At 37.3% G+C, this 13,656-nt stretch overlaps 1 protein-coding gene across 1 annotated transcript; it reads left to right on the top strand.

The window, feature by feature from the left end:
* Window positions 1-238: 238 nt before the first annotated feature.
* LOC107484683 (uncharacterized) lies at window positions 239-5,359 on the top strand. The gene has a single exon (XM_016105232.1). The coding sequence runs from the start codon at window positions 239-241 to the stop codon at window positions 5,357-5,359; it is 5,121 nt and encodes a 1,706-aa protein (XP_015960718.1).
* The last annotated feature ends 8,297 nt before the right edge of the window (window positions 5,360-13,656 follow it).

Here is a 13,656-nt window from a genome sequence, read left to right as displayed (position 1 = left end):
ATCATTACTGACTTGAGCGTCGGAGTATCTTGTGCAGGTATTCCCGCCGCGGTGTTTGATTCCGGCCGACGTAAAGCTCTTCCCCTTCACCGGCGATCTGCTCGGAAGTGCTTAAGTTCGGCCTCCAGTGTTCGGACGAATCACTTGGCGCCCACCGTGGGGCCGGAGTACATCTAACCCCACTTTTTTCCTTTGTTTAGTCTTCTACCCTATTTTGCAGGATTCCCGATCCTTGAACATGGCTGACAAGGAAAATCCACAACTATCACAGGATGACCTCCTAGCTCAGATCGCTGAGCTTCAGGCGGAGGTACGGAGGATAGCCGAGCTCTCAACGCAAAACAATGGAGAGAACTCCAAAGGCTCGGCTCATAGTGCCACAGACCCCTTGAACATCGCCCCGCCAAAGGAGAAGCTCACCCTCGACAACCCCTTCTCCGAGGAGATCACAAATTATCAGATGCCAAAAAACTTTACTCTCCCAACCGCATTGGAACCGTACAAAGGGTTCGGTGACCCCCGAGCCCACATAAAGAAGTTCCAGTCAATGATGTTTTTCAACGGCCCTAAGAACGAGCCTGTCCTTTGCCGAGCATTCCCAACCTACCTCGACGGCGCTGCATTACTCTGGTTCTCCAAACTCCCTGAGGGATCAATCTCCTCTTTCGAAGATCTTGCCAGATCATTCATCGACTACTTTGCCGCATCAAGAATCTACGTACACGGATCGGACTATCTCGGCACCATCAAACAAGGCCAGCATGAGAGCCTGAAAGACTACATGACCAGGTTCGCTGACGCCACCATGGAGATCCAAGACTTGGACCCAGCTGTTCACCTACACGCTCTCAAGGCCGGCCTCAGGCCTGGCAAATTTCGGGAGACCATTGCCATAACAAAACCAAAAACCCTAGAGGAATTCCGAGAAAGAGCGGCTGGACAAATGGAGATTGAAGAACTCCGAGAAGCCCAGAAATCAGACAAACAACCACACCGGAGAGATGAGGAAAGGACCTTCAGATCTCCAGGCAACAGGGACACAAAGAAACCTCCTAAGCCAGCGTCAAAATACAACACATACACCAGATTCAACACCAGAAGAGAAAACATCATCAGAAAAATCCTCAACGCCAAAATCATAAAACCACCAGCCCGAGCAGGGAACTACCAGGATCAACGATTTGTGGACAAGACAAAACACTGTGCATTCCATCGGAAGTTCGGTCATACCACAGATGACTGCATCGTCGCAAAGGACCTCCTGGAAAGACTAGCACGCCAAGGTCTCCTGGACAAGTACATTGAGACCCGGAAGGGCAAAGGAGGAAACTCGGACAGGGCAGAGCATAAGCAAGCAACGGCTGACGACAAAAAAGAAAGGATCACTCCTGATCCGCCAAGAGGAGTCATCAACCACATATCGGAAGGATTCGCAAGCGGAGGAGAAACAAGCTCGGCCAGGAAGCGGAGCTACAGAGCAATGCTGGCAATCGAAGGAACCATACAACCAAAGAAGGACAAAGGACCAGACGTCACAATATCCTTCAACCAAACAGACTTCAAATCGGCAAGCCCTAACCTCGACGACCCCGTGGTAATTTCAATCCAGGTTGGAGATCTGTTGGTAAGAAAAACATTGTTAGATCCAGGTAGTAGTGCTGACGTTTTATTTTACTCCACGTTCACTAAAATGAAATTATCAGAAAAATTGATACAACCCTCCTCTGGAGAGCTAATTGGGTTCTCCGGAGAGAGAGTCCCCATCATGGGACACATATGGCTGAAGACCACAATGGGAGAGATCCCTATGGCAAAATCAATTGATATTCAATACCTAATAGTAAACTGTTACAGCCCTTATAATATTATACTTGGGAGACCCGCACTGAACACATTCAGGGCAGTGGTGTCCACATTACATCTGTGTGTCAAGTTTCCAATGCAGGAAAACAAGATCGCTACGGTGTATGCCGACCATCAAGAAGCTCGGCAATGCTATAACGCTGGTCTAAAACCAGTACAAACAAAACAGGAAGCTCGGCCCCAGGTCCAAGCCATCCAAACGTCTGCCAGCACAGCGACACTAGCCGATCTTGACCCTAGGGAACCAGCGTCACTAGCCGATCTTGACCCTAGGGAAGATCTCGGCGAAAGACCTCGGCCAATGGACAACCTTCAACAAGTAACACTAACAACAGACGCCAACCAATACACATACGTTGGAGAAGCATTAGAAGGGGCAGACCGAGCAAGACTCATTCACACACTGCGTCAAAACGCCGACCTTTTCGCATGGACGCCGGAGGACATGCCCGGAATAAACCCAAAGGTTATCTGCCACAAACTAGCAATTGACAAAACAGCCCGACCAGTTGCGCAGAAGAAAAGGAATCTCGGGGAAGAGAAAAAACAAGCAGCACTAGAAGAAACCAAAAAGCTCCTCAATGCAGGTTTCATCCGAGAAATTCGTTTCACCACATGGTTGTCCAACGTGGTAATGGTAAGGAAAAACTCAGGTAAATGGCGCATGTGCGTCGACTTTACAAACTTAAATAAAGCTTGCCCTAAAGATGCATATCCACTGCCTTGCATTGATAAATTAGTTGATAACGCCTCTGGTTTTAAAGCTTTGAGTTTTATGGATGCATACTCTGGCTATAACCAGATTCTAATGCACCCAGAAGACCAAAGCAAAACAGCTTTTATAACAGAACATGGGAATTTTTGTTACAAGGTAATGCCCTTTGGTCTAAAGAATGCAGGTGCGACATATCAACGGCTGATGGACAAAGTATTTCAGCATCAGATAGGCCGCAATATGGAGGTCTATGTAGATGACATGGTAGCCAAAACACCCATGCAGGGGTCACATTGTGACGACTTATCAGAAATCTTCAAACAGCTTCGAGCATACAACATGAGACTCAATCCAGACAAATGTGCTTTCGGAGTCCAAGGAGGAAAATTCCTCGAATTTATGCTAACATCGCGAGGCATCGAAGCCAACCCAGAAAAATGCAAAGCCGTACTGAACATGGCGAGCCCGAAGACGATAAAAGAAGTCCAGCAACTTGCAGGACGAATAGCTGCCCTGTCACGTTTCCTACCTGCAGTGGCAAACCGATCTTATCACTTTTTCCAGACATTCTCTAAAGGCAAGAAGTTCAACTGGACAGACGAGTGTGAAAATGCCTTCACCGAACTTAAACAACACTTGACATCACCACCAATCCTCCAGAAACCGGAGACAGGTAACCCATTATGTTTATACTTATCAGTATCTAACCATGCTATAAGCTCGGTTTTGGTAACAGAAACAGGGAAAAAGCAGAACCCAGTGTATTTCATCAGTAGGGTACTGCAACCAACAGAAACAAGGTACCCGAAGATAGAGCAGTTGGCACTGGCACTAATCACAACAGCAAGAAGACTGCGGCACTATTTCCAGAGCCACACAATCATAGTACGAACGGACCAACCATTAAGGCAGATACTAACCAGACCCGAGCTCGCCGGCAGATTAATAAAATGGTCGGTCGAGCTCTCCGAGTTTGACATTCGGTACGAATCAAGGAAAGCACTGAAATCACAGGTGCTAGCCGACTTTATATCAGAGATGACAAATGACACATATAACACAGAAGTGAGATGGACCATACATGTAGATGGAGCATCCAACAAAGAAGGCAGTGGGGCTGGGATACTACTCAAAGAAGGAGACAGAGTGGTGGCCGAGAAGTCACTACAGTTCCGCTTCAACGCAAGCAACAATCAATCAGAATATGAGGCCCTACTCGCTGGACTAAAGCTCGCCCTACAACTGCAAATACCTCGAATAACAGCCTACTGCGACTCCTCGTTAGTGGTACATCAAATAAAGGGCGAATTCCAGGTAAAAGATCCTTTGTTAGAGAAATATTGGCTCATAACAAAGGATCTAATTTCAAAATTTAAAGAATTTGATATTATTCATGTAAACCGAGAACACAATACCAGGGCCGACGTGTTATCCAAGCTAGCCACAACTCGGCAAACCGAAAACACGTCGGCACTGTCCCAGCTAACGCTTGACAAACCGAGTTTTGAGCAGGATACAATTCTGAGTATTACGCAGATCCCAGATTGGCGAACACCTTTTTTCAATTACATCAACACAGGCATCATACCGAATGACGAGCCGAACTTGCCACTCTTCCGACGAAGAGCGAGCTTTTACACAGTGCTAGGAAACACTTTGTACAGACGAGGGCACTCACAACCACTGCTCAAGTGCATTAGCAACAAAGAGGCCGAGGAGGTCATGGCCGAAACACACGAAGGAGTCTGCGGCAACCATATTGGCGGCCGAGCATTAGCGGCAAAGATCCTGCGAACAGGATATTATTGGCCGACGATAAAAAGGGACTGCATCTCCAAAGTCAAGGCATGTGATAATTGTCAAAAGCATGCCACCCTCTCGGAGACCCCAGCCGAAGAACTCCATACCATAGAGGTAAGCTGGCCTTTCGATAGGTGGGGATTAGATATCCTCGGACCTTTCTCGAAAGCGCCAGGCCAGGTAAAGTTCCTCTTGGTTTCAATAGATTATTTCTCTAAGTGGATAGAGGCACAACCACTAGCACACATAACGGCAGAAAAAGTGCGATCTTTTTTATGGAAAAATATCATATGCAGATACGGTATACCAAGAGAGATAATCTCGGATAACGGGAGACAATTTACAGATCATAAGCTCGCCGCTTTTCTAACAAACTTTAACATCAAACATCATTTCAGCTCAGTAGAGCACCCGCAAACTAACGGACAAGTTGAATCAGCTAACAGAATTATCTTGCAGGGATTAAAGAAAAAGCTCGGTGACGCTAAGGGAGAATGGGCAGACCTCATTCCAGAGGTTCTGTGGAGTTACAATACTAGCATTCAATCCGCCACAGGAGAGACTCCTTTCAAACTGGTATATGGCGCAGAAGCGCTTATCCCAGTAGAGGTCAGCGTCCCAACATTAAGGACCGAGCTCTATGATCAAATGAGCAACCTACAAGCTCGGACAACCGAATTGGACCTCATAGAAGAAGAAAGAGACATCTCCGCCATAAAACAACGGGCCAGAAAACAATACCTAGAGCAAAGACACAACGGAAAAGTACTTCCCAGATCTTTCAACAATGGAGATCTCGTGCTTAGACGCACAGAGGAAGCCCGGAAACCTCCAAGACATGGCAAATTGGCGGCAAACTGGGAAGGACCTTTCCGAATACTTCATAATCTCGGAAAGGGGGCTTACAAGCTCGAAACTCTTCAAGGAGATCAACTTCCAGGAACATGGAACGTCTCCTCCTTAAGAAGATATCAATCATGATGTAACATATAATTTGCGAATGATGGTACTCTTTTTCCCCTCCGAAGGTTTTTTCCCAAAATACATGGGTTTTACTCGGAGAGGGTTTTAACGAGGCCGGACGCAGCAAACCATTGTACTCGTACGAACTATTGAGCAACGGTTCATATTCTGATAGTTAAAACGTACATTTCAAAGAATCCGAGCATAATCCTCGGAACCTTGCCATCACTAGCCGAGCTTAATTCTCGGAAATGCCCACCACAAAAACAAGTCAAAATGTTTCTAACAAACATACTAATCTGAGCTTCATACTCGGAATTCAACATGCGCATGCCGAGCACAATGCCCGGACAAATACAAACTGACTTTTCCCACAAATCATAATAAATGAACACTAAGCGCTAATCCGAGCTTCATACTCGGAGAGACACGCGAACAGTCCGATAAATAACACTCGGATACGCACATACAAAACACAACAAATAAGGTATTTTGAAGCAAATCCTAAACGGATAACCAACGCAATACATTTAAACCTCTATTATCCCACTCAACAGACCCACCAAACAAAAAATGACTTCAGCTACCGTCAGTAAACGCAAAATAGTCGTTTTTCTCATAACGGCACACCACTATGGACTAATCAAAACACATATCACATTAATCAAAAGTTATTTGTTTCAAACCGAGCTATATACTCGGGGCACAAAGCATCACTGTCAAACGTTCAGATCAAAAGTTCAAAACCAAAATACAAGCATTCACAAATATTGAAAACCTACTCCATTTTATCACCTATACTAGATCCCTCACTCTCAGCAGCACCTTCATCGTCCATAAGCTCTCCATTAACGACAACCTTCATTACATCAAACTTTGAAGGATCAGCCTCGGGATACAACACCTTGACCTGAGAAACAGCGCGGTCAAATCCCTGAGCAAAAGCCTCATAAACCCCACCTTCCAACCCTTTGACCCGAGCAGACAACCGCTCGACCTCAGACTTCATATTCTTTAAAGAAGCCTCATGCAGTTTTCGTTCCTCAGCAAATTCAAGCTCTCTCTTCTCAGCGGAGGAAGACAGCTCAGCAATCTTATCATCTTTCTTCTGGATGATTTCAGTCAATTCCTCCAGATGTGTAGCTTCTTTTTTCTCTCGCTCTAAGGCAAGCTCCTGAGATCGGCCAATGGCGACCACCCGAGCACCAATAACCTAGAGGAAACACAGTTCAATAAGCAAACAACATAATAAAAGAAAACTCAGATAACACATACAACTTCATCACACCTGAAGGAATCGACTGACGCCAGCACGGCCCACCTCGTCAATCATTTTCATGTCGCCAGGAAAGCAGCAAAGTTCATCAGCCATTACACCAAAAGGATAAAGCTTCGCCCATAAGGATCGACCATGCTCATTTTCATCATATCCATGAAGCCTCTTCTGCGATTCATACGCAGACTCAACCGCTTCAAGTATCAGCGACGACTCTCCCTTACCATCCAACACCTCGGCAAGACCACCCTTAGCCTGACCTCTCTTTCGTTTAGACTTCGGTCCAGGACCATACTGGGCTACCACAGCAGCGGGGCCTTTTTCCACGTTGGATGAAACCTCTCTCTCGCTTTTCCTACGCTGGCTAAAATACGATTTCAGCCCGGCAGTGGTAATCGCAGGAGCCTTCTCAGCTGCAAAACATTGCAAACAACAAAGCTCAGATAAAGCAAAGAAAGATAAAGACACAACGACAAACATAATAAGACACAAATTACCTATATGATCATACACTGCCTGCTTATCAGAATCCCATTTTAACATCTCGGCAACTGACAACAAACCCTTCGGACCCAAAGACTTAAACAGGAAATCCATGACAATATCATCATCAAGTAACCTATCATCTACATCCAGGGCTTGGTAGGGCTTAGCACACCAAAACAAAGGAAACCTTTCAACCAGATGTTCGTTCAAATAGAAGGGAAAGTCCTCCGGGACGCTCCTAACCTTAACGAACATTGACTTGAAATCCTTAAACGAAGACTTATACAATCCAAACACTGCCCTACGAGGATAACTACTGAGATTTACCCACAAACCCCTGTTTACCCCCTTCGCCTGGAATAAAGAGAAAAACAACCTAAGGGACGGCGGGCACTCTAAAAGTTCCATCAACACCTCAAAAGCTCGAACAAAGCCCCATGAGTTGGGGTGCAATTGGGTCGGGGCGCAGTTCAACCAGTATAGAACACCACACTCAAAATCGGTGAAAGGGAGCCTCACCCCCAATTCTGTGAAAAGACAACTGTACATGTAAAAATAAGACCAATCATTCAATCGGTCGCACACACGGTCCTCCTCTCCACAAGGCAGCAACTCAATCCTAATATTACTACCAGGCCTAACCCAAACACCCGATCCTAAGAGCTTCACAGACTCTTCGTCATCAAATTGGGACTTGCGTTCTCTTACCCTAACGTCAACCCAGTCATACAAACTGCCCACATCACATTTCTCCATCAGAAACAAGGAAAGAAAAAGGGCAAGAAGATAAAGACAAAAGCATAAAAGAATCACCACTAACCTTGCTTGCTCATTTTTCAGAAACAGAGAAGAAAATGACTTTAACCCCACAATACAACAGTTGAAAAAGTAAAGGAATGTCCAAATAACACAAGTCCCAAACGGTTACTCACCCTATACATTTAATTCAAAACGGCAAGAAAGAGAAAACATTAAATCTACTACACAATCCAACGGACAGGGGTGCCTAGAGACGCGGAGCGGTTTTTCACATCAATCACATCAAAAGCGCAAAAATCGAGGCCATTTCAAAACGTTCTGTATTCTCACCAGGACTAAACCAAGCTCGGGGGCTACAAGGACCATAGATGACAAACGAAACTCAGCAACCGAGGATTGCGGTATTTCTGGTCCAAACGCTCGCCTTAGTCCTGTCCGCACCAAGGCAAGCTTGGGGGCTATGATACGTCACCCCTATCCTCGGTTGCACCGTAAGCTCGGCACGTGAGCCAATGAGCTCGGCGCTCGCATCAATCACCCGAAATACTCGGAACGCAAACAGCTAAAGCTGGCGTCATATCAAACAAACTCGGAACAAGAGCAGATAAGCTCGGCCGCACCCATTCGAGTCAAAGAACACGCGCACCACAAAGCTCGGCCAGGATCAGCCGTCCGGAAATCTCGGCACATGATCAGGACCGAAGCCAGCATTACTCAACTGAAAATAAGAAACGTGCTCAGCTGGTCCACAGCACCAAAACAGAATAATCTTAACTAATCTATAAACTAGGACTCACCCACTAACGGGTAGAAACTAATTCCTATAAAGCCTAGCTAACACACTCGACTAAGGCTCAGGTGCTATCACTCTCAGTCTCTTATTCTAAACTCACTTAATTCATTCCCTTTGAATCATTACTGACTTGAGCGTCGGAGTATCTTGTGCAGGTATTCCCGCCGCGGTGTTTGATTCCGGCCGACGTAAAGCTCTTCCCCTTCACCGGCGATCTGCTCGGAAGTGCTTAAGTTCAGCCTCGAGTGTTCGGACGAATCACTAATATTTTTAAAAAAATATAAAAAAATATAAAAAATATATACAAAGGTAAAAAAAATAGTACAAAACTCAAACAAGTTAATATTATAAAATATTTAATTTCTACAAAAACATATGAGAAAAAAAAACAAATAAACAACTTTAATAGAAAGAAAAAAAAACAAATACCACATAAGAAAATTAATAAATCTGTTAACTACAAATAATATAAAATAAAAACAAAAAATTAATATGTAATTTTATACTATTACGATATCAAACACCTATATTTTTTTTTAAATATATAATATTCACTTTATATTCTCTTCTAATTGAATAATTATATTGAATTATATACAAATCACAAAATTAATACTTTATACAATATTTTTAAATTTAATATTAATTTATATATTATTTAATTAATTTATAAATAATATAATACTTTTAAATTTATATTATAAATTATTTTTTCTTTTTGCACATTCTACGGATGATTTTAAACCTAAAATTACGTTAGGAACGATTTCAATTTTGACCCTCTGTGTTTGTTTGAGGTAAAAATGGGAGGAAAGAAAAGGAAAGGAAAGAAATTGGAAGGAAAATAGTTATTTTCCTTTGTTTGGTTGAGGAGAGAAATGGGAGAGGAAAGAAAATGAATGGAAAAATATTGGTGGGACCCACCAATTTTCTTTCCCTCCAACAATGGAAAAAAATGGAGAGAAAATTATTTATCTCTCTCTACTTCCAATATTACCCCTTTACCTTTTTCAATATATTTTATAATATAAGGGTAAATTTGTCTTTTTATACTATTTCTTTCCTTCTTATTTTCCTTTCATCCAAACACATCTAAAGAAAATAAAAATCCACTCAATTTCTTTCCTTTCCTTTCTTTCCTTTTTATTTCTTTCCTCTCTATTTCTTTCCTTCCAACCAAACATAGCCTCAGGCCAAAACAATACTTATCCCTTATTATAATGTCATTTAATACTATTATGAAATTTTTATTATTCATTAATATCATGATTAATTTAATTCATTATCAATGTATCTATTTCACTTAGCAGTAGAAGAGATCCTAAAAACAATTAAAAACTTGCTTTTAACGAAAATAAATAAACATTGTTCACGTTGATGATCATAGATAGAACAAGTTCATCTTACTGAAATATAACCTTTAATTCAACAAAATTTTATTAAACTGATTTTATTTAGAATGCAAAATTATTCATCATCATGCCTTAAATTAAACAAAATTACTAGTCTTAATCATAGTAAGTTAGTGCTAATTAATTTATGACTGGATCGATATTTCAGAAAAGTTTTATGTAATATTATTTTAGTTTTCTAATAAATTTTAATTATCAAATCATTCTTTAAACTTTTATTTTGTTAAAAAATTAATTTTTATATTAAGTTATTTGTTCTCTATAGATATTCAAATTTTTATTAAATAATAAAAAAATACTAAAAGATCATCATAATTTATTATTTTTAGTCATCACTTAATTATTAATGTCTAAAAGTATGGGATAAAATATATTTTTGGATTATTAGATTAAAAAGATTAAACTAAAAAAATTAAACTGATAGCTAAGTAATGATAAAAAATAATAAATTTTGATAGCTTTTTAACATTTTCTTAAATAATAATGAAGATTGATTTATCTATTTGTTACGGAATTTAACATTAAAAAAAATTAATTTGTGTAATAAGTTTAGTAACTGATTTAATAATTAAAATTTGCTGAAAATTAAACATTTCGACCAAAAAAATTTAAAAACGAATTTACTAGTAAATAATTAATTATTGTTTCCTTTAGAATAGGTAAATAATTAATTATATAACCTATATATGTATTCTGTTGGGGTCATTATAACGAATTAGAACACTAGTTAAAAAATTATCTATTCCTTTTTGGACATACATCAGTATTAATAAAAAATTATCTATTTATCCATCTTAATTTCATAATAAATGTTATCTTTTATCTGCAATTATAATTAAACTGCTTTTATCAATTGAAAAATATTAAAAATTTTAACTTATTTTTTGATTTTGTTTTTGATTTTATTATTGTTGTTGCTAGTGTTGTTGTTGTTTTTCTACTTCTGGTTGTTGTTGTTTCATTGTTGTTGTTGCTTCTTCTTTGTTTCTGGTAGATTTTGGAAAAGGAGGGGAAGGGGAGGAAATTCTGGTTGATTTTGGAGAAGAAGGGAAAGGGGAAGAGTATTTTAATCCGAATGACGATTTAAAACTAAGTTAAACCTTTTGGACTATTTTGTAGCGAAAAAAGGTCGGGGACAAAATAAATTTTTAGTCCCTATCTTAGTACTTAATCCTTGGTAAAACTTCTACTTTTTAAAAAGTGTAACATTTATGTTTGGTAAATCAAATTAAAAATTATTTTTAATAAACACAAACAACAACAATTACATTTGGTAAAATAATTTTTAAAATTTAAAAATACTATAAAAGACATAAATTTAAACATTAAATTTAAAAATTAGTTAATATATAAAGTTATATTAGACCTTTAAATTTTGAAAAATACAAGCCAACTTTAAAAAACTTGTTAAAAGGGAGTAATGGAATCCAAGTAGCACTATTGAAAGAGAGCAAGGAAATGAAAATCTAAATAGTAGAGTTGATGTTAGCTGTGATGAAAAAAGAGAGCCCAATAACAGAACTGCTAATAATAGCAGAAAATTGCACACACATAAAAGCATGTGTAGCAAAAAGGATCGGAATTAGTTAGAACTGACTTGCCAGATCAGCAGAATTTGTTAGATGCAGATCAGCAGGGTTTGTTAGAAGAAGAGCCAATTAGCTCTTCCAGAAATCTCTATGAAAGTCACTTTATATATTACAAACTCAGTATCACTTCAAGTATAATCATCTAATAATCATTCTTAAAAATCTCAATACACTTTCTAACTCTCTCTTCTCCTTCTTCTCCAACTCTCTCTTCTCCTTCTTTTACCTGATTCGTGTTTTTCTTCTCAAAAAATTTGATACCTCACAAAGTTTCACCTTAGTTGCTTTCAAAAATATTCTGATCTTTTAAAAACTGTAAACATAATCACATACTCTTTTTGATTTACCAAACACAAAATAAAGAGTTTGTGCTTTTAAAAAGACAATCACCTCTTCAAAAAGTTTTACTAAACCAAATCATAATCAAATTAAAAAAAAAGCTAGAATTATAGACTCACAAATTTTATAAAGCCATAATGAATTAATTTTTTTGTGTATAAGAAATTATTTAATAAATAATTTAAAATTAATATTAAATATATTTTCGCTAAGTTTTATTAACAAATTGCTTACACTTGTAAGTTAAGAATAGTTACTTATGCTACTTATAATTGATTAGATAAAAAATTTTAAAATCATAATTGTCTTAAATTAATATTCTTTTGTTTGACTCTTTTCTCCTATTTTATTTTATGATAAAATTTAGTTTAACATTTTAAAAATTAATGATAATTCTTATGAAAAAATAAATGAGCACATATAAACTTTTTTGTTGTGATTTTTTAGAATCTATTTAGAATAATCATCTTTTAATTTAGATTTTAATAAGCATTATTGTTAATGGTTTTTTTCATATCCTATGATAATTAAGAAAAGTAAACAAAACGAAAAGATCTTAACATTAGTAAATTAAAGATGGACAAAGAAAATATTAAATAAAAAACAATATATCAACTTTATTATTAAGATATATATGCAATATTTTTTACCTATATTGTGTGCTAGTTTTTCAAGATAACAATATTTAATTTCACTTTTAATATATTATAAATAAGTAGATAAACAAAAGCAAAGAAATAGAAAATTTAAAAAGAATGAAAAAAATAAAAAGAAAAAAAAATTATTTTTAATTATAGATATCTATTTAATATTTATCACCAGTTTTTTTTCAATTTCTCTTTGTTTTTCTTGTTTAAAATATAGTAAAAGACAAATTTTAATAATATATTATAAAAATATTTTTAAATCGATATGTTTATGGTATATTTAAATACTATTATATAAGAAAGAAGTCATTATATGCAAGGTAAGTATGATTGTCCTTTTAGTTTATCTATACTTATTAAAGAGAAATAATATTAATATTAAATACATTGAATAACCTAAAGAGAAAAAAAAATAATGCTATACATCTAAGTATCTTTGTTAACTAAGTATAACCAAATTAGTCTAATATAACAAATATCAGTTATAGGTAGTATTATTTTAAATCTTATTGTTTAACTTGGTTAGACTTTATTCATAAAAAAACTTGGATGTGTAGCGTTACTAAAAAATATTTATTTGGATTAGAAATTTTTGTGAAAAAACACTTTTTAAAATAATAAAGTATTTTTATTAAATTTTAAACATATTTGATACATTTAAAAGATAATTTTTTACTAAAAAAAATATTTAATTTTTCTAAAAATCAATAATACTTTGATTTTAAAAATAAAAGTAAAATAAGTTTTAATTATTTTCTTTACTAGGCATATCATTTATCATAATTAATAATTACAATTTATACCTTTAAAAATAAAAAATAAATTACTCAAATTGAATAATTTTATTTGAGCAATAAAGAAGTAAATTGTAACAATATACATAATGTTATCATATTACAAATATTAAATTTAAGTCTTTATAAATTTAATAATTTGTCATGTATCATGAATGAAACAAGATTAAAGTTTATTATTTTAATTTTTTTAATTAAAATCAATGTGTTAATTATATAA

The sequence above is a fragment of the Arachis duranensis genome, chromosome 1 (genome assembly GCF_000817695.3).
Source record: "Arachis duranensis cultivar V14167 chromosome 1, aradu.V14167.gnm2.J7QH, whole genome shotgun sequence".
In the NCBI taxonomy this organism is placed as follows: domain Eukaryota; kingdom Viridiplantae; phylum Streptophyta; class Magnoliopsida; order Fabales; family Fabaceae; genus Arachis; species Arachis duranensis.
The sequence above is the reverse complement of the archived record's forward strand: the minus strand, read 5'-3'. Positions and strand labels throughout refer to the sequence as shown.